General features: G+C 41.5%; 2 protein-coding genes across 7 annotated transcripts in view; one reads left to right on the forward strand and one right to left on the reverse strand.

The window, feature by feature from the left end:
• The window catches only part of ARHGAP6 (Rho GTPase activating protein 6), a 450,271-nt gene that overhangs the window by 328,645 nt on the left and 101,885 nt on the right, over positions 1 to 19,741 (forward strand). The gene's annotated exons all lie outside the window — the stretch shown is intronic.
• AMELX (amelogenin X-linked) lies at positions 2,745 to 16,796 on the reverse strand. 4 transcript variants are annotated; one of them, XM_019417868.2, is made up of 8 exons: positions 16,714 to 16,796; positions 14,189 to 14,267; positions 10,004 to 10,107; positions 8,582 to 8,647; positions 6,613 to 6,660; positions 5,183 to 5,227; positions 4,490 to 4,915; positions 2,745 to 2,903 (listed from the first exon to the last, which is right to left on the reverse strand). In XM_019417868.2, exons 4-8 carry the CDS (start codon positions 8,633 to 8,635, stop codon positions 2,898 to 2,900), a joined length of 579 nt encoding a protein of 192 aa, XP_019273413.1. In that variant the 5' UTR covers positions 8,636 to 8,647; positions 10,004 to 10,107; positions 14,189 to 14,267; positions 16,714 to 16,796; the 3' UTR covers positions 2,745 to 2,897. The 4 variants fall into 4 exon arrangements, with proteins under 4 accessions (XP_019273413.1, XP_019273414.1, XP_019273415.1 ...); XM_019417869.2 differs by lacking the exon at positions 14,189 to 14,267 and having other exon boundaries at positions 16,714 to 16,794; XM_019417870.2 differs by lacking the exons at positions 14,189 to 14,267; positions 16,714 to 16,796 and adding an exon at positions 14,071 to 14,180.

Genomic DNA, 19,741 nt, shown 5'->3' on the forward strand with positions numbered 1-19,741 from the left:
GCTCTGTTTTCTTCAGTTTACCTCAGCTATGTTACACTATGTGGTGACAGCCACATACATCTACGTGTCAGAATTCTGTCAGTTGCAGCCATCTGCCACAGTTGGGGAGTCAGGAAATTAAATAGTCTCAAAGTGATCATGGAACTTTGAGAGTAACAGTCCTGAGGCCAATGTACTTCATTTTGTTATGGAGAATATGTATACAAAGTAAGCTACATATTAAAAGCTGTATATATACGTTAACAAAAAGAAGCGGTAACTGAGAGCGGAAAGGAACCGTTACAATGAGAGGGCGATTTAAAACAGGCATAAGAGCTTTATGATCTCTAAAATGCCAAAGGCAACACACCTCACTGATGGGTGTTCATAAGTCTCATTCTAGCCCATCAGGGAAATGCTATGTTGCGGTTAATATACATTGTTTAGTGCGGTGGAATAATGTCCATTGTGGCCTTCCATGAAAATGATGACATTAAAACACATGTTTGGGATTGAACTGAATACACAAGTTTCTATATCTCATAAAATTAACTTATGCAGTACATCTCATTCCATAGTGAATAGTCTTCAGAGTCCAAAGCTTGACTTTTTCCCTGTAATTCAAAATGTGATTTGAATATGTGTGTAGGTACGTGTGTCATTTGACTCATTATAAAAGGAGAATTATTTTGTCAATGACTTTTCCAGAGAATCCTCTTATATCCGAAGAATTGAAAGCAACTCCGATCTGACTCCAAGGTTTGTGTTTTTTCCACATAGTCTCCGAGTAACATCATCCTTTACACCCTTAAAATGTTTCTCAGTAGAAATAAACGTAACGGCAATACGTTCATGAACCGTGAAAGACAAAGTGTGCAGAGAGGCATAGATTTTGGAGACTATACCAGGATATATATCTCTATCTATCTATTGGATTTTTTTTTTCAGGAAAATCATTGACAAAATAATTCTTAGTTCTGGACATATAAGCTTTACATTATTGGAAGAGAGTTTGCTGACATGATATAAATGATGGGGCTTCTGATATTGATGTCATGACCCACTAATCATTTGTGACCCACAGTTGAAAAACACTAGCATGGAAATAGAGTGCGTCATCCATCTAGATGATTCCAGGGCTGGTTAATTCAGGGACACAATGATGCCACCAAAGACTTAAGGGCTCTACATCTTTCCACTTACCCCTTCTGGTCATAATATGGTACAGTTCCAGGCATCGTATCCTCAAACAAGTAGATCCAAGGACAGAAGACCACGTGTGTGCGCGCGCGCGCGCGTGTGTGTGTGTGTGTGTGTGTGTGTGTGTTTAATTGGAAAGTAATCTTTTTCCCCAGAAGTTCTTCCTCTCCTAGAAGACTTTCCTTCTGGCCCCATTCGTTGCTCAGGTTCCATCACAACCCATTCCTATTTGGTATTGTTGGATTTGGTATGTTATTGTAATTAATGCCATAATTGGCATGGAGGAGTGAACACTCATTCCCTGAGCCAGGGTACGGCCTCATCTGTCCTGAGTTTGTGAAAGGCCAGATGCTGGGTATAATTCCGGCTTTGCCAACAAGGAATGAGGGGTGAGGAAAGCTGTTGTGCAGCTAGCTGAGGAAGTCTGTCATTTTTGCCAGGGCATTTTGCCTCTAATTCTGTCATGGTGTCAGTGCTGCTCGGCCTCCTCTAATCGGTATTTCTGAGCTTCTTTTATCCCTTTGGTATGTTCTGGGTTCCTTAAGGATGGGAACTTACTGTTTTCACCAGGGTCTGGAATTGTGCCTTATCCTAAAGGGTGATAAATGAATATTTACTATGTTGATTGGAATTCGCTCCTGAGAATTGATGGAAAGTTTTCTTAATTCTTTATGGGATCTAAATTCTTTTAAGTCAAGTTTTTTGTTGTTGTTGTTTAAATATCAAGACCCTCCCAGTAAAGTTATGTTTATTCATTCCAGAAAATGATTAAGGAGCCTTGATCATAAAGGTACTGGAATAAAGTTACTGTGGGTGCTGTGTAATGTAAACCCTAAAAAGATTGTTTACAATTCTGTGTGGGTGTAGGAGGAAAAAAGGATTCAGATATAAATATGAGTGGGAAAGAAAACTTGTATGAGTCCATTTTATGCATCTGTTAACATTTTGAAGACTATACAGTACAGTTTATCATCTTAAAAATTATTAAGTGAAAGAAATGACTTGTATACAAGATCACCGCGATTCTCTATTTGAAGCTCCATTTAATACAAGTTTTCTTAGGAAAACTAATTACCCCAATAATTTAAAATTCAGTACATTATTGTACATATCATATAATTTCATTTAAAAAATCTTTTTCCATAGAATGAGATCAAAAGATCAGACTTTGGTTACTAATGTGGTGTGAAGTATAAAGTCAGTGTTCCAAGTCTTCTATCTGTTCTGTAATATAAACATTTCTCAAGAGCTTATTTTTTTCAATTTGAAGAATTCTTCATATAAACTTACTTTCATCTGGTTCAGGTTCAGTGACTATACATGTTCATAATTTTTCACTTTATCTACTATTCTAACTACTGTATGAACGTCTGGGTTTTTTTTTTTTAATGTTTTGAGATTGTATAAATTCTCTCTAAAAGGGAAAACAGTCCTCATCTGCCTGCAGAATGGTCAACTTTGCACGTGTAAATGAGCAGTTCCCACCTTATTCAAGAGTAGCCATTTATAATAAGTTCCCTGAAGTGACACGAAATTTTACGCGCAATTCAGCACAAACATATGGATGATTTTTAAACCATTTTATTGTTTGCTAATGGTACTGATTTTTAGTTACAGCTTTTACTAAGCGAAGTGATGGCAGGCGAAACTCGTTTTCTTGTGTCATTCTGAAAGCATCTGAAGTGTTTCCTTCAGTTCTCTTCCCATTTTCTGACCTCTTAATCCTGAAAAATAACAACAAAAGGAAGAATCAAAATAATTTACAAATATTCCTAGCGAGTATCACTTACATCACATGTGCGGCTTCAGTTCTGCCGAAGCAATGTATAACCATTTAATTTGAATTCTGTAGTATTCAAAGTTTCTTTGTTGTCTCCTTGTCATTAGGTGGGAGGTATCCAGAATGGACGACCTTGCCTTCAGGACACCTACAGCTATTATTTAATAAAAAAATAACAGTAGCTACCCTTTACTGAATTCTTCCTGCACGCCAGCCAGGCTCTGAGCTCATCACTTGATTTTATTTTCTGTAAAACAACCCTAAGAAGCTATCAATATTTATACTCCGATTTTACACAGGAGTTTTAAAGAGTTCAGACTACCTGCCCAAAGTCACCTTTCCATAAATAGCTCTGCCAAGATGCAAACACATTATAAAGTTCATGGCTTTAATCATTAATAAAGAGATAAATAAATGCATTTTCTATACAGAGGGAACATTACCTTAGGCTAGTAATCAACTATGGGCACCAAATTATTTGGGATACAATTTCAAATATTCTGTCCCATACTCGCCATAGATATGCTCATAACTGTGAAGACACATATGTCAGATAGTATAACTTTTTGTTGGGAAACTGTGGTAGTTGTACTTGGACAGAGGCTTGAAATATCTGAGTTAGTCACTTTCTCTTATTTTCAAAAAGGGAAAACACCCATGAATTTGAAGTAACTTGTACAATACTGTTTCCTCTTTGGAAGCAGAGCCAGAACTGGAACCTGGGTATGCTAGCTCCCCATCCAGGTCATTTCCATCTCACGCCTCGCTGCTTCTCAGGAGAAAATCCTCGGTAGCATTTATAACATGGAATCACATTTGCATGCATACATGCAGTAGAATTATATAATCTCATATACACAGAATAAGGGTTTGGGAATAGGGATATGAGTCACTTATTTTATTGGCTATTTCCCACTCATTTGGAAGAGTTTTCTGTAGTGCAATTAATTTTGTGCTTAATTGTGAAAACTTCTTGCTAAAAGATTAACCTATAGAACCCAGCCCTGAAAAGGAATCTGATAGACTATCTAGCTTCCTCTGAGTTAGATTAAAAAACCGCTCTAGACGGGGTAATCTTCCTTTAAAGAGATTCAAAGGGTCCTCAGAGAGATTTCCCACCCACCTTTTGTAGCCTGTTCAATTATTTGCATCCTCCCCACTCTCAAAACTTCCCCCCCACCTTTTTTTATCTTCAGTGCAAATCTAGCCTATTCTTGCTAGTTAAACCCTTGAAATATAAGAAAAACTGATATTCCCTTATACTGCTATCCTTAAAATTAATGGGTTTCAGTAATACATATTCTAGAAGTTCAAAACAATCATAGAACTTAAACCCACCATAAAAACTATGCCTCATAGATAAACTTGTTTATAATATAAAGTTACAACACATGCTCAGACTAATAGAGTCATTGACCTGTAGCTACTGAAACTCTAGATCGTGGTTTGTTTGAGAACTTAGAACTCTGGGGGCCAATTTTGCTTTACCACATTTTCGCAGATGTTGTCGTGGCTTCAAGGGATACTCACCACTTCTTCCCGCTTGGTCTTGTCTGTTGCTGGCCAAGCTTCCAGAGGCAGGTCAGGAAGCATGGGGGGCAGGGGCTGTATGGGGAACAGCGGAGGCAGAGGTGGCTGTGGCGGCAGGGGCTGGATGGGGTGCACGGGTGGCTGGGGCTGGATGGGCTGGTGAGGCTGCGGCTGGACGGGCTGGGGCTGGAAGGGCTGCTGGGCAGGCAGAGGGAGGTTTGGCTGGTGGTGTTGGGTTGGAGTCATGGAGTGTTGGCCAGGAACTGGCATCATTGGTTGCTGGGGGACCACGGGCTGCTGAGCTGGCACCATGGGGATGTGGTGATGAGGCTGCAGGGCGTGATTCGGGGGGTTCTGCTGGGACAGCACGGGAATGATTTGGTGGTGCAGCCATCCACCCATGGGTTCGTAACCATAGGAAGGGTACTGGTGAGAAACAAAGAGTCAGGTTTACCATTGGCTCCATTGACTTCCAACTGGAGAAGTAGTCATGTTGTCTTTGTCATTATGACTATGAATATTTATGCATTTTTCCTGTGCAAGAATTTCTAACTGTGTACACAGATATGACCTTCTACAAACTGGATTTTCCATTAGTGTCTGTATGTGGCATAGATATGTTATTTCACTTAAAAGGGAATTGAAACACATGCTTAATATTTTAAGGGAATAAAGAACAAAAAATGTACGTACCGGATGCCTTATCATGTTCTGGTACCACTTCAGAGGAGTGAGCACCTTAAGAAAAAGAGACATTAGAATACATTTGCTTTAGTTTAGTTACGTGAAATGCACTCACTGATGCTGCAGTCCTGTCAATATCGATAGCCTGAAAGTGTGAGTTCTACAGATCAAAGAACAGGGTAAACATTTGTCAGGTGCTTCCTATGTGTTATGCACTACATTACATCCGTCACACACATCTTTCATGTTTTCTCACACACTCTGAGGCAAGTATCATCACACTCACTTTTACGGACAAGGTCATGGGGAGTTAAAGAAGTTTATGAGCTTGACTGAGGTCACAAAAGTAGTAATTCTGTTCAGTTCCCCAGCTCCTGCTCTTCTTTGCCAGAGCAAAACAAAACAAAAAAATTAATGTGATATGACATGAGTCGTGTCTTTTGTTGATCTGATGTCACAATGCAAAAATAAAGGAGGTGGAAGAACTGTCCCTCATCCTAGAAACACAGATTTTCTGGTCAAATGTATCAACCTCTTAAGGTTTAACAGAAAGTGTTGCCTCAAATTCTTCGTAGTAACACTTTTCCTCGGGTTACATGTGAGTAAGCAGATTCACAGATTGTCGTCTGAGCCTACCAAAGAAGTAGGAGTTTCATTCCTTTTTCAACAGTATATACTTGGTTACAGCCTCAGTTCTGGGGACTCCTTCACATAGTAGTAGCACAGCATTTGATATCAATACAACAAACACATTATTGACCTTGCTCAAATTATACTTGACAGAACACCTTTTGTATTGCATAACTATTTTGCTCCTCAACCATACTTTGAAGTGTGGGTATTATACTTATTTCCCTTCTCCAGATGAGGAAACCAAAGTTTTAAAGAGAGAAAATGATTTGCCAAAGGTCACATGATTAGAATGGGGTTGAGGAGAGCCCTCAAACCCGATTTCCAGAAATCTCATGCTTTCCATTGCTCTGCAGAATGTCTCATAGACCACTTGGTCACTGATCATTGATCTTTCAGCAAAGACAAACAAAGGAGACACATAGAGTGTGAACATCTTAGAATTAGGAGTTTCTAGCTGGAAAGGATCTTAAAAAAACAGCTGACTCCCCCAACTTTTACAGGCTGAACAGCTTTGCTGTTCACTTTCTGCCCTACCATGCAGCCCCACCCTGAGTGGTAGTTCCTGATGGATAATTTTATAGCCATATAAGGAGGAGAAACTGAGTCAGAGAGGCCGAGTAGGAGTGTGCCGGGGGCAATGCGGGCTTCAGGCAACCCATCAGGGCTTAAACCAGGAAGCTGGTAATGGGAACTGAAAAAGCGGGACTGAGAAACATCTTGAACAAAGAATCAACACACTACTCTTCACAGAGCCCAGGGCATTGTTAAGTCAAACAATGGTCAAAATTAGTAAAGAGAAAAATTACCTCATAGCTGAAGTTGATATAACCAGGGTGCCCAGGATGAGGTGGTAGCTTTTATAGAGGGGAAAGGAGAAGAAAAAGAAAGAGGGAGAGGGAGAGAAGGGGGAAAGAGAGAGAGAGGGAGAGAGAGAGAGAGGAAGAGATTAAGTCAATATGCAATTGTTCACATTAAGGGAGACTGAAGCTACTTTAAAAAAAATCTACATGGTGCAGAATATATTTGAGGTCTACTTTTAGTCTGAACATGTACGCTGTGTAGGAGAGGAGCCCTCTTATTTTAAAGACGTCCAGAACAACTAAATGACTTTCCCAAGACCCGGAAGCAAAAACCAGACACATTTATCCTCCAGTGATCTTTGACACCCTCCCCCACCCATGTTGTCAACTAATCCTACTCTATCCCATCCACCATTTTATGTCTTAATGCAACTCACTCCGTGTCGGAAAGAGAGATGTGTTTCTCCTACACAATTCTGAAATACCGACGAGAACTGTTTGCCAAACCTTCCCTTATAGATCAGGAGGTGGAGAAGTGCTTAAGTATCCCAGAGATTCCTCACAATTGGTGTGCAAAGCACAGCAACAACAACTAAGGAAACAACTGCCTGTGAGTTATTGATGAACATGAGGAGATGGGGAGGTAAGGTGGAAACATTATAAATCCCATGGAAAGTGAGAGAGTTGATTTCGACGGCTTCTTTTTATTATTCTGTCCCAGTTTTTTATGGAAGAAAAAATGGAAAGTTCAAAATAAAAATCAGCCCGAATAATGATCTAAACCAGGACTGGCTGGCCTGTCAAAAGTGGAGGCCGTGTGACTGATGACTGCATTGTACAATTCTGGTTGCCCCTGGAGTGGGGGAGAGGGAGAGGAGACAGGATCACGCAGAACATCTCCCTCAGACATCGAGCTAATTAAGGCTCTATTAGTTTTAAATGCTCGTATTTTAGAAGGTTTATTTGCTCTCATCTGAGTGTGAACTACTTTTCGTTAGGGAACTGCCTTTCCTGTACTTTCTTGATATAAGTAAGCCCTCGGGGAATAGGGGTGCTGACTTGAGGAGTGGAAGTAGGGCTCAATTTGTAATGCAGGGGCCCCTCAGGGGACTAGAAATTGCCACAATGCAGGGTTTTAGGAAGGCAGAGCACAGAATCTTGGTCTTGTGGGTGAGAGAGGAAGAGAGGAGGCAGATATGCAAGCTTGGCCGGCTTCTGGTTGTATCAACTGTTCCTTATGCCACCGAAAAGCAGTTGGGTCCTGCTTTGCCTGACCGTGATCTAAGCTCTCTGACCTGATGTGCTTATGTCTAAAGAGAATGGGTCAGGCGTCCTGGTCCTTGGTACCTTTGAACGTAAAATATATCCACATGCATTGGGCAGAGGTAGGATTCTGGACAACCACACGGAAGCACCCATGTACTTAGCAGGTGCACCCAAAGGGATGCGGCCTCTGACAACAGGGAGAGGGTTCAAGAAAGAAATTCCTAACACAGAAATCTTACCCTCTGAAGGATAATAGCAGTGGAGTTTGGAGGGCAGGAAGAGAGCTGGACACTTGTGAGAGAGTGGGTTTTAGAGAAAACTGGCTTTTTTGTAGTATTTGGCTAAGGCTGATGAAGCATTTTCTCTGGAGGCCTTTCAAGGGTTCCTTCCAAAAGTTTCCTCCATCTAGAGATGGGCGATGATATTTACAAGCTAATTGTTTCCACAGAATCTCCTGAGGTGCTTGTTAAAATGCAGAGTCCTGGGCACCACCCCCACTCCAGCTGTACTGAATCAGAATCTTGGGTGGAGGCATCTGAATATTTTTTTTTTATAACAAGCTCTTCAAAGTGTTTCTTAAACACAGAGACATTTGAGGACATCTGATCTTGCACTGTCTTGAGCCCTAAAGTTTACCAACTGTGGGGCAGATTTTTATTTCCAAGCTTGTGAAATTGGATATTGACTTATGCGGGGGTGTTTTACTCACGGGCATAGCAAAGGCTGCTCCCAGGAGGCAGGCAAACAAAATCCAGGTCCCCATTTCTTGCTGGCCCTGAAATATAAGTTGACAGCTAAATCTCTTCGCAAATATGGACACAATTAATACTCCATAAAACCCACGTAATCCATATTACTCTGTCGCTAGTAAAGAGGATGGGACCATTCTTTGCGAGGTTACTTCATTCACATGTGATTTCCAGTTTTCAGCTCATTTCATTGCTTTTGGAATGATGAGAGTGACAAGGATGCTTCTCACTTAGGTTGAGAGAAGAACAAATTGTAGAGATGTCAATCTATCACTACACGATTTGGTTGCTACTCTCCTATACCTGTGTAGCCTGTGGATTCATAGAAGCTAAACGTAGCATATGATTACCGATCGTAAAGAATAGAGCTGGCTCTAAAAGCTGAGGAGATCTTTCAGGTGCACAGTATTGGATACTTTCAGAACCAGGACGCACAAAAAAGGTTTTTTTGTACGGTGCCCCTGAGCACTGCTGCTGTTAAAAACAAAGACTAATTGTCTGCGAGAAGGCCTTAAGGAATGTACCGAAATAGAGTAAGGAAGGAGTGGAGTGAAGTTCCAGGTGTGTCAACCGGTAGGCCTTCAGGCAAGACCCTCAGGTGGCATCTCTGAGCTCCAGATCGGGAACAAAAGATGTGGTTGAATGGAAGGGAGAGGACAGTGCTAATATTGTGCGATCATTCCATGACTTTTGAATGACTTCCGCTTGAAAGAGTCCATGTTTAGTCAATGACATCTTCTTTTTGTTTGGCACTGTACCGTAATTATACACTTTATGACCCTTGGGACATGAAGCGGAACAGGCCATCCTAAAATACGCACGTTGCTTTGCGGTACAAATTTTTGACTATGAAAACTGTCAGAAGCAAGGTCTTGAATTTTGCAAAGAAGGTGAGTCTCCTGTGTAATAATGCCAGCTGTGAAAAGTGCGCTGACGCGTTCTACCTCCTGAATGTGTTTTTTTTAAGTTTGAATTAATGAGAAAAAAAACCCCACATTTAGTTGGCGGTTCTATTTGATGTAATTAAACAAGATGGCTTTTAAAGTCGTAGATCACAGCCTGTGAAAAATCATTTTTATCTTAATTGGCAAGTAATGAAAATAAATATTTTACTGTGAAATTTGGCCCCCAAAAGTGCTTTGGGACTCTGGAAGTAAAACTTAGTGAAATACAGACAGACACGTTGCTGCATTAGAGAGTAAAATAATCCATCTAAGGAATCAGAGTCTAATTTAATTATGGTCCGGCTGACGAAGTAACTGAATATGACAGCATAAAATATTAGAAATGCAGAATACGTTTGCATCTTTTCGTACATGAAATGCGGTAAAGGAAATGAATACAACAGAAAGGATACCAAATTATGAATAAAATCCACATACCTTTGAATATGTGTGTTCAGAGGAAGTTTCTGTCTGAAACTCAGGGATGCTTGATCCTTTAGATTTCTTCCAGCTGAGAGCTCAATTTATATCATTCACAGCATCTAGAACAACCAATCAGATGTCTGAAGGAAAATGTGTTGAGTATACCTAAAAACCCCTGTATCATGAAGTTTTAAAAACTGTGATCAAATAGAAGCCTGCATGTTGTGATTAGTGCATTTAGAGTCTTTCATTATGGGCAATAATAGGTTTAACTGGCAAAAAATTTCATCGGCTTGTTTGTAAGTCAGCAAATAAGTTGACTGCACATGCTGATATATTCAAAGTTACATTCAAGAAGAGCTATGTCATTGTCTGTTCCCTGGTTCTGGCAAACGTAACATTGTTCTTTACCCAAAAAGCTAGATAGTTGAGTTTCTATAGTGTAATCAACATGGCCCCTAGGGTTGGTCATCCCTTTCAGATCAGGATAAGTTGATTAAAACCCCCATTCTGGTAAAACCCCAAAGCTCTCCCCAGTATTTCTCTGAGGGATTCTAAGTTCGGGATCCCCACTGCTCTATTTTCTACTTCCATTGAATGCATTTTCTCTGTTGCCTGTGCCCATTCCTCCATCACCACTCTGGTGTCCACTGAAAGAGGGGACGAAGTTACCTCTCCTTGGCCCCATCCTACAACCCACCTGCCCCCCAAGGAACCACGAACTCAAGATGATCACAGTAGCAGACTTTTCCTGATGATCCGAAGGACGAGGCGAGAAACGTCACGCACCAGACTGCACACTTAAGCATTGTGTGTGGGACATTGCTCTGGTGCCCCCCTCCCACATGACAATCTCGCAGGACGATGGTCCTTTGTGCCCACGTCCTTCTGGCCCGATCCCACTTTCTCTTACAAACAATTCCAAATTCCTCTTTCTTTTTCAGAGCCTCTTGACTTCCCCTTTAGGTGCCATTGTTCCCATGTTCTCAGCAGCCTCTCCTTTGCCTAAACAACAAAAACCGAAGCCCTTCTGCCTCTGAGAGGATCTATGATCTAGCTATTAATTTCATATGTCTTTTACCCTTCTGCCTTAGTAAAGCACATGGATTTTTGTCTTTTACTCTAGGATCCGATCAGTTAAAAAGCAAATCTGTAACTGGTGATAAGAGGTAGCTGATGAGTTGTCTATCAACATTAGATCAGTAAAGGAAATGCTGAGTATATACCCAGACACCATTGGCAGTATAGCCAGATCTCTTTTACTACTTTAGTCATATTTTTAAACTTTGTACATGTGCGTATGTTTTTACAAACATGCTCCGCATTGGCTGAATTAAATTCAAGGAGAAAATACCCATGAAAGGCAATGTAGTACTATTAAGAACTAGAGCTTAGACTTACGTGGGTACTGACCCCAGCTTCACCAAGGGTTGAGGGACCACTGACAAGAGGTTTAGCCCATTCGAGCCTCAGTTTCCTCATCAGTGAAATGGGGATAATTATAGAATCTACCTACAAGGGTTAGTTGAAAACTAAATGAGAAGCATCTCTGGGGGAAATGGAAAGTTATCATCTTCCCCAACCCCATCACTTGGCGTGCAATAAGTGTTTAAAACGTGCTAATAAATAAGATTCTAAGTTGATCTTGACAGATGAACTAGTAGGGAATGAATAACCACGGTGAAGAAAGGTAGCTCTTTCAATCAGGGTTTCAATCAGGGAGAGAGACAGAGGGAGAGACAGAGAGAGATTGCAAAGAAGGAAGTGGAAGATTGTAACAGGTGAAAGGTATGAATGAAAGTCAATATAGAATATAGTCCTGAAAGCCATTTGTGTCCAGGTTTGCATTTACTTGTGAATATGTTTACTGATGAATTCTATACGAGGATTGGCATCCGCTTACTTAGAAGAGGAAGAGGTTGGGGGCGGGGGGTTGTGCAGCAAGGTGGTAAGGGAAAGGAGGAGGGAGAGGAAGGGTAATGTAGAATCACATCATGTTCTTTTTCAATCTTTTTTTTTCTAGTTTATTTAATTACGTATATTGGTGTCTGAAAGGATTCAGGACATGTTTTTCCTGCAAATTTGTGGTTAATCTCTATTAATAGGGTCATTGGTGAGCTATTAGTGGTCTCGTAGTTTTACCAAGTTTATCTCATTCCTTTCTGTCATGTTTCAAAAATGAGGGACTCATATTTGTTGACAAGGATCAACAGAAAGATCCCCCATTGTGGCATTAATTTCTCTGGTCCACTGCATAGCGAGTTATAGCCAATTCACTATGGACAGTTGTTCAGGCTCTGATGGCAAATACAATAGAAATTATGTGGTTCTTTCTGTTTATTTTCTCCCACTGCACATTCTGAGTCATAGGGTATTAAAATATGGATCTCTCTGCTTGAAATTTCTTCCACTAATTTAGGTCCCACAAATGCAGTTTAAAAGTTAATGTTTGGGGGAAAAAACAAAATTTCAATTAAAATTTTTTCTATAAGCAATTATTTCAATAAGTTGAGTTTGTCAAAAAAGAAAACAGAATTTACTAGATTGACTGCTTATTTTGTTATGTAGAGGCTATAACATTTCCCAAGCAGTTGTGTTCTTGTTTTCCTTGCACTTTGATATCAAATATTGTCTTCTCTTTTAAAAAAAATCACTATTTTAAACAATGGATCATAAGCATAAAATATTTTTCTCTATGGCATCATCTCTGGAACAGTTATAACAAGATGACTCCAGAATGTGTCTTCATTCACTTGTTCACTCATTCCAGCTTTCCTCCAAAATGATGAGTGAATATACACCCTTATGGATTATAGGTTCTCATTCCTTTTTTAATTTTTTTAAATGTTTATTTATTTTTGAGAGACAGAGAGACAGACTGCGAGTTGGGGGGGCAGGCAGAGAGAGAGGGAGACACAGAATCTGAAGCAGGCTCCAGGCTCTGAGCCGTCAGCACAGAGCCCGATGCGGGGCTCGAACTCACGAACTGTGAGCTCATGACCCGAGCCGAAGTCGGACGTTTCACTGACTGAGCCACCCAGGCTCCCCTATAGGTTCTCATTCTTGCTTAGTGGAAAGGAGGAACAGCCAAGAAAGGGTTATACAAAAATCACATTTGGGACATCTTCTGGTCCAGAAGCAGCTGCCCTAAATCCTTCCTGAGACCTGTAGGATTAAGCAGGGCCACAAAACAGGCAACTCACGTGGAAGGACCTCAGGCTGGGAGGCCGTCTACTCTTTTTGGCGCAAATCAAAACCCGGATGATTTCTGCCTGCCACTGGTCAGAGATGGGAAAGCACGCGTTAATCCCAGGCAGTAAGAATCTGACGCGCCACTATTATGTCTCCTCATTTTGGCCCAACTGAATATGTTTAATGAAGAAAGACCATGGTAGTCAAGAGCTCCAGCAGTCTTGAGCTCTGAGAGGAAGCATATTTTAAATGTCTTCACCTCCTGTAATGTCTGGCTAAATCGTATGCACTCAACAACAACAACAACAACAACAACAACAGCTTTTATAGTTATTCTTTCCCTTGACTTACAACTCATCACATTTTGCTCTTTCCATGTTGCTTATGCTAACGACTTCTCCCCTTCTAACTTGCTGCTCCTAATTCATAGTGTGCTGGGAAAATCTTATGTCCGAGCTTGTTAGAACTCTGTGTGGACTGCAAGTAAAGAGATGCTCTGAGTGGCGTTGGCTCCGGAGGCTCACGTGTGAGAAAAGCTCAAGCATTTCAGTCTTGTGGTGTTGACTTTTGGCTGCTGGGAGGATGTTTTGTTTTGTTTGGGGGTTTTAATGAACTTCCTGGGTTTTAGTGGGCATTGAGGTATGTGGGTGCTCTTTGGAGAAGTCGGGTAGTAGGAGATCCAGAAGCCTTTTTTAATCTATCTGAGCTCAACTCTTAAATCTTCTTTTAAAGCAGGTCCCAGATTGTCCGATATTCTGGAATAATTTCACGAGTGAGTATTCTGAAGTAACTGGAGCCAAAGTCGACTTTTAAACGTTTCTTCTGTTGATATTCACTTGTGAGAAAATATTGCTCTCTAGGCTGGTTTTTTTGCTGGAGTGTAGTCGTACCTTCTTCAGAACTCAGGTACACCACCACTAAGTGATTCCAGTGGACACAGTGACTTCCCTTTGCAACCCTGGGAAGTCAGATATTGTGTCTTATACTTCCCTGGGAGCTCTTTGTTACCTAGAAAAGTCTCTTTCACAAGCTAGGTGCTAGATGGATGTGTTGATCAATTGAAGAAAGGGTAGAGTTCTTCATGACACTATGAAAATATAAAAAAAAGTACTTAATCTACGTGGATTCTCCATAGACAAAGAAGCCAAGGTTGCTTTTTCTTTTTTAATTTTATTTTCAAGTAATCTCTACACCCAACATGAGCTCGAACTCATGACCCTAAGATCAAGAGTTGCGTACTCTACTAACTGAGCCAGCCAGGTGCCCTTGATTTCTTGATTCATTGATTTTGATGGGCCTTTTAAACAGCTAAGATGGATAACGCAGCATTGCTGTCAATGCTTCCTATAGACTTTCCAGCAAATGGACTTTAATAAGAACTTAAAAAGGGAGATACCGTAAAAGGTTTAGAATCTGTTATCCTAGCCTCCTTGTTATATTTGGCTGTGATCTGTTAGTTCAAACTGGAATACACTGTAAGCAAATATACTATGATAGATCCGCTTGATCTTTTCTTACTTGTCACTGAGTTTGTTTGCTTAATATAATAAAGTCATTACTCTTATTATTATCTTAAGCTTCTAGAATGACTTCAGCCCAAGGAGCAATTTGAAAAGAATAACAACAAAATACCCTCTCTGGCTCACATTCATATACTTTATTGATTGCAACCCATTAGTACCTATTCCAGAATGCCCTGGAATTCGCTGTGTTTTTTTGCCTGGTTGTTTGAAGCTATGAAAAAAAAAGAGGGATCTTCTACTGGCTAACAGCATTTAATAAGTGTGTAGACTTGGGACAGGGAGCATAAGATAAGCAATAACAGAGGTAAGGAACCAGAAAGCAAAAGGGCACAAGTAGGAAGAGAGAAATGGGGGCAGTTGGTTAGGTGTCTGACTCTTGATTTCTGCTCAGGTCATCGTCTCACTGTTCGAGCCCCATGTCAGCATCCGTGCTGACAGCCTAGAGCCTGCTTGGGATTCTCTTTCCCTCTCTCTCTCTCTCTCTATATATATATATATATATCCCTCCCCTTCCGCTCGCTCACTCTCAAAATAAATGAATAAACTTAAAAAAATTTAAGAAGAAGAGGGAAATGCATTGGGGTGGGTAATTCAGAGTGGTGATCAAAGTTGGTGACAGGCTTAGCAAGCCACAGGTGTCCTGAAAGGAAAAGGTGAAACTTATAAATGAAGCAGTAGGAAATAAAACAGCTACACAGGAAAGGGACATGGCCCGTGGTCACAAGCTCTGAACATAACTCTCAAAGGCCAAAATTATGATATGACTTCAGCAGCCACTATCAAGCACTCAGTATATGCCTAATGCAGTCATCGGCCTTGGAGTACAAATGTGAATAGGACAGTGGTCCAGTTCTCAAACTACTCACGGCCTCTGGAATTCTCCAGAGAATTCTGGGAGTGGGTGTTGGAACGAACCATCCGTCTTGGCTTCAGGAAACTAACACATTCTGTGCTTGCGTGTCCGAGGATGAGAAAGGGGTGACGGGGGAGCAGAGGGAGAGTAGTGACACCAAAAGGCACGTGGGGGGCTATGGTAAAGGTGGGCTATCTAGAGTATTCCAGTAGTTCTTTGGCTGGATTGGGAAGGGGCGTATTAATTGTAATAAGACCACTTCAGTCTTTCAGCCTGTAGTCCTACACTTTCTGCTTTCGCGGTGATTGTGTACTCACTGATACACACACACTGAGTCATCGGGGGAAGAGTTAATTATAGGCAGTGCCTGCTGTTTTCACGATGAACTAACATTGAGAACAAAATGTCTACCAACAGGGGGCTGCTCAAATCAACGATGGTACATGTAATAGTCAAAGGGAGGGTGTTAGTCTGTATTTGTTGACATAGAAAAATGTTTGGGACATGTTGTTAAGTGAAAAAAATATTCAGAGTTCGCGTTCTCTAAAACAATTCTTTCTCCTCCTCTTCCTTCTTTTCCCTCCCTCCCTCCCTCTCTTCCTTTTTCTCCATTTGAGGAGATCGTCACCAAAATATTAACAATGCTTATCTAAGAGTCTCATTTCTGAAAGTCTCTGGGAAGCCAAGATTTTATTTTATTTATTCTAAATAATCCATGAGTAGAAAGAATGCAGGGGAGACACAAGAGGTTTGGGGTATAATTTCTCATTTGTGTTCAGTAAGAGTGATGAGTGACAGGGCTCTGTTTCCCATAGGCCCTGGGTTTATATAATATTCATTCCCGGAGGGAAAAAACAAAAAGCCGAACATAAACTCAAAGACAAAAACATGACTTTTTAAAGCGACAGGGCCCCTTTTAGATTAGTAGTAGAAAATATCCTAATAATGCAAGCATGCACCAAAAGGGCTCATACCGCTTGTAATTTGAAAGATATGTAAACATTTGCTAAATATCTGGTGGGTTATAATTAACTGGTAACTGTCGGGAGCGAAAACATTACATCTGTGTTAACAGAGATAACACGGTAACGTAAAAACAAGCATTTTGATTTCTGCCTATTGGGCAAAGTACACCAGAGTAAGTTGCATTTACCTACCGGGGTTCAGCATACGCAAGCACAGACTGGTGTTTTCTGAACGAAAGCAACATGCGATGGTGGGGAGAACTTTTCTTTGGGAGGACAGCCTAGCTCAAAATTGTGGCTGGGTCACTGGCCCGTGACGCCTGACCTCAGCCAGTGTTCCTGACTCTTTGGCACACTTACCTTACTGCCCGGAAAATGGGACGACATCAGTAAGGGAAAGCTAATGATGTCATTCACTATACATTCACCCCTTCATAAACATGATTTCCAATATTAACAGTGGCAATTTCAGTAATTGCTTAAGGGGAGAAAGGAGCAAATTTTTTTTAAATTATTTTTTTAATGTTTATTTATTTTTGAGAGAGACAGAGACAGAATGCGAGTGGGTTAGGGGCAGAGAGAGGGAGACACAGAATCCGAAGCAGGCTCCAGGCTCCGAGCTGTCAGCACAGAGCCCGATCGATGCAGGGCTCGAACCCACGACCTGAGCCAAAGTCGGACTTTCAGCCGACTGAGCCACCCAGGCGGCCCAGAAAGGAGCAAATTTAATGCAGCATAGGAAATAAGTCACCGCCTAAAAGGTTGGAAATGATCGTTCTCACATATGTGCTCTGCAGAGTTTCCCCTATTGTTCTTGGACAGAACGTTCTTATATTGTTACACTTTAGTGGCATACTTTTCATCTCCGTCTCTTAAGGAACTGCCCACAGGGATATAAATACAAAATGTCAGAATATGATTTTTATGCGATCTGCCCATTCTACAGGAAACAAGAGATAGGTGGTGGGACCTAAGTATCAGCGATGTGTTGTCACTCCTGGTAACCACTCCGGTTATTGTTTTAGCTCCTGGCCCCTCGAACACGGACAGAGCCCTGAGCAGCTGTCCGGCAAGCATCTTCTTCCTCACATCCCTAACTTATGTTAAGATCCAGTGATAGCATAGCCTGTTTAAGAAAAAAAAAAATCACGTCATGAGTGGTATGTCTGCTTGGGATACTAACTAGATTTGAAGCTGATATAATTCAGCGGAATGAAATAAATCAGGAAGAAGACCAGAAATTAATTTAATTCTACTCACATACATTTTATTACAGGCAATTTTTACTTGAAATGAAATTAAACAGATGCACTAGTCTGTCACAGAAGTCTGTGGAGTAAGTGCAAGTCTGTTCTAATTGTAGACAGCATCTTCCCCAGGATAATGCTAACATAGTTTTACAAAAATAGTAACAAAGTCTCCATTTTTCTTTGTCTTACCTAGCGCATCATCTTTATCATCATCATGCTCTCAGGAGAATCATAGTCACGTGCTAAGTTTATTCTCAATAGCATTTCACACGTCTCTAGAATTTTTAAAGCATTAGTATAAAGTATTTGTTGAGTATCTGTAACATCCAAGGTTTAGGACACATATAAATATATGGCATGGGATCCATCTGATGGAATAGTATTCAGCCATAAAAAGGAATGAAGTGTTGGGGCACCTGGGTGGCTCAGTCGATTAAGCCTCCGACTCTTGATATGGGCTCAGGTCATGATCTCACGGTCCGTGGGTTCAAGCCCCATGTCAGGCTCTGTGCTGACAGCTCAGAGCCCGGAGCCTGCTTCGGATTCTGTATCTCCCTCTCTCTGCCCCTTCCCCCCCACCTCAAATATAAATAAATGCTAAAAAAAGAAATTATTAAAAGATCTATGAAAAGAATTTTAATCATTTTATTGATACAGAATTTACATATCATAAAGCTCCCACTTAGAATGTACAATTGAGTGAGTTTTAATATATTTTCTGTATCTTTGCAAAGTTTGCAACCTTCCCCACAGTCTAGTTCCAGAACATTTTCATCACCTGCAAAGAAATCCCATGCTCCGTAGCAGTCTCTTCATGTTTCCCTTTCCCCAAGCCCTAGACCACCACAGTCTAGTCTCTGTCTCTGTGGATTCGCCTCTTCTGGACACTTTGTGTAAATGGGATCATAGAACACGTGGCTGGAAAGTGGATCTCCGAGAGCCTGTGCTGGAGGGTTTCTCAACAGTAGCACTCTTGGCATTTGGGGCTAGATAATTCTTTTTTATTATTATTATTTTTTTAACATTGGTTTATTTTTGAGAGAGAGACAGAGAGAGACAGAGAGAGAGAGAGAACGAGCGGGGGAAGGGCAGAGAGAGAGGGGGAGACAGAGAGAGAGAGAACGAGCGGGGGAAGGGCAGAGAGAGAGGGGGAGACAGAGAGAGAGAGAACGAGCGGGGGAAGGGCAGAGAGAGAGGGGGAGACAGAATCCGAAGCAGGCTCCAGGCTCCGAGCCGTCAGCACAGAGCCCGATGCGGGGCTGGAACTCAGGAACTGTGAGATCATGACCTGAGCCAAAGTTGGATGGCGAACCGACTGAGCCACCCAGGCGCCCCTGGGGCTAGATAATTCTTTATTGTGGTGGGGCTGTCCTGTGCACTGTAGGGTGTCGAACAGCCTCCCTGGGCTCCACCCACTAGCTGCCCATAGCACCTCCTCCCCAAGTCGTGACAGCCAGTAGTGTCTCCAGACATAGCCACATGTTCCCTAAGGGAGAAGGGGAAAAAAATTGCTCCCAGTGGAGGACCACAGACCCACAGTTACCAGAGAATTGAACTGGGTGTAGAGGTACAGGAAATGGAGTGGGTACCTGGACCCAGCATGCAGTTGTGGAAAGACCGGTGTTCCAGGGTCCTTATAGGTCCAAACATTGAGCCCCAAGTTCTAAAATTCTGTCATTCCTTTTAGAAATGGTAAAGAGGGGCGCCCGGGTGGCTCAGTTAGTTAAGCGTCTGACTCTTGATTTTGGCTCAGGTCATGATCTCACGATCCATGAGTTCGAGCCCCACGTCGGGCTCTGCGTTGGCAGTGTGCAGCCTGCTTAGGAATCTCTCTCTCCCTCTCTCTCTACCCCTCCCCTGCTTGTGTGCTCTCTCTCTCAAAATAAATAAATAAACATTAAAAAATTTTAAGAAAAGAAAATGATAATGGGTCGAATAGGGAAAGCAGCACAATAGTTATTTGGATGAAA

This window comes from Panthera pardus, unplaced genomic scaffold, assembly GCF_024362965.1.
Source record: "Panthera pardus isolate Hobbes unplaced genomic scaffold, ASM2436296v1 HiC_scaffold_27, whole genome shotgun sequence".
In the NCBI taxonomy this organism is placed as follows: domain Eukaryota; kingdom Metazoa; phylum Chordata; class Mammalia; order Carnivora; family Felidae; genus Panthera; species Panthera pardus.

Excerpts from the sequence above, each read along its gene's own strand:
- AMELX (XM_019417868.2), bottom strand. The coding sequence starts at position 8,635 with ATGGGGACCTGGATTTTGTTTGCCTGCCTCCTGGGAGCAGCCTTTGCT. Across the intron at positions 5,228-6,612 it reads ATATCAACTTCAGCTATGAG|GTGCTCACTCCTCTGAAGTG; the intron begins GTAATTTTTCTC and ends CTTTTTCTTAAG. Across the intron at positions 4,916-5,182 it reads AGAACATGATAAGGCATCCG|TACCCTTCCTATGGTTACGA; the intron begins GTACGTACATTT and ends GTTTCTCACCAG.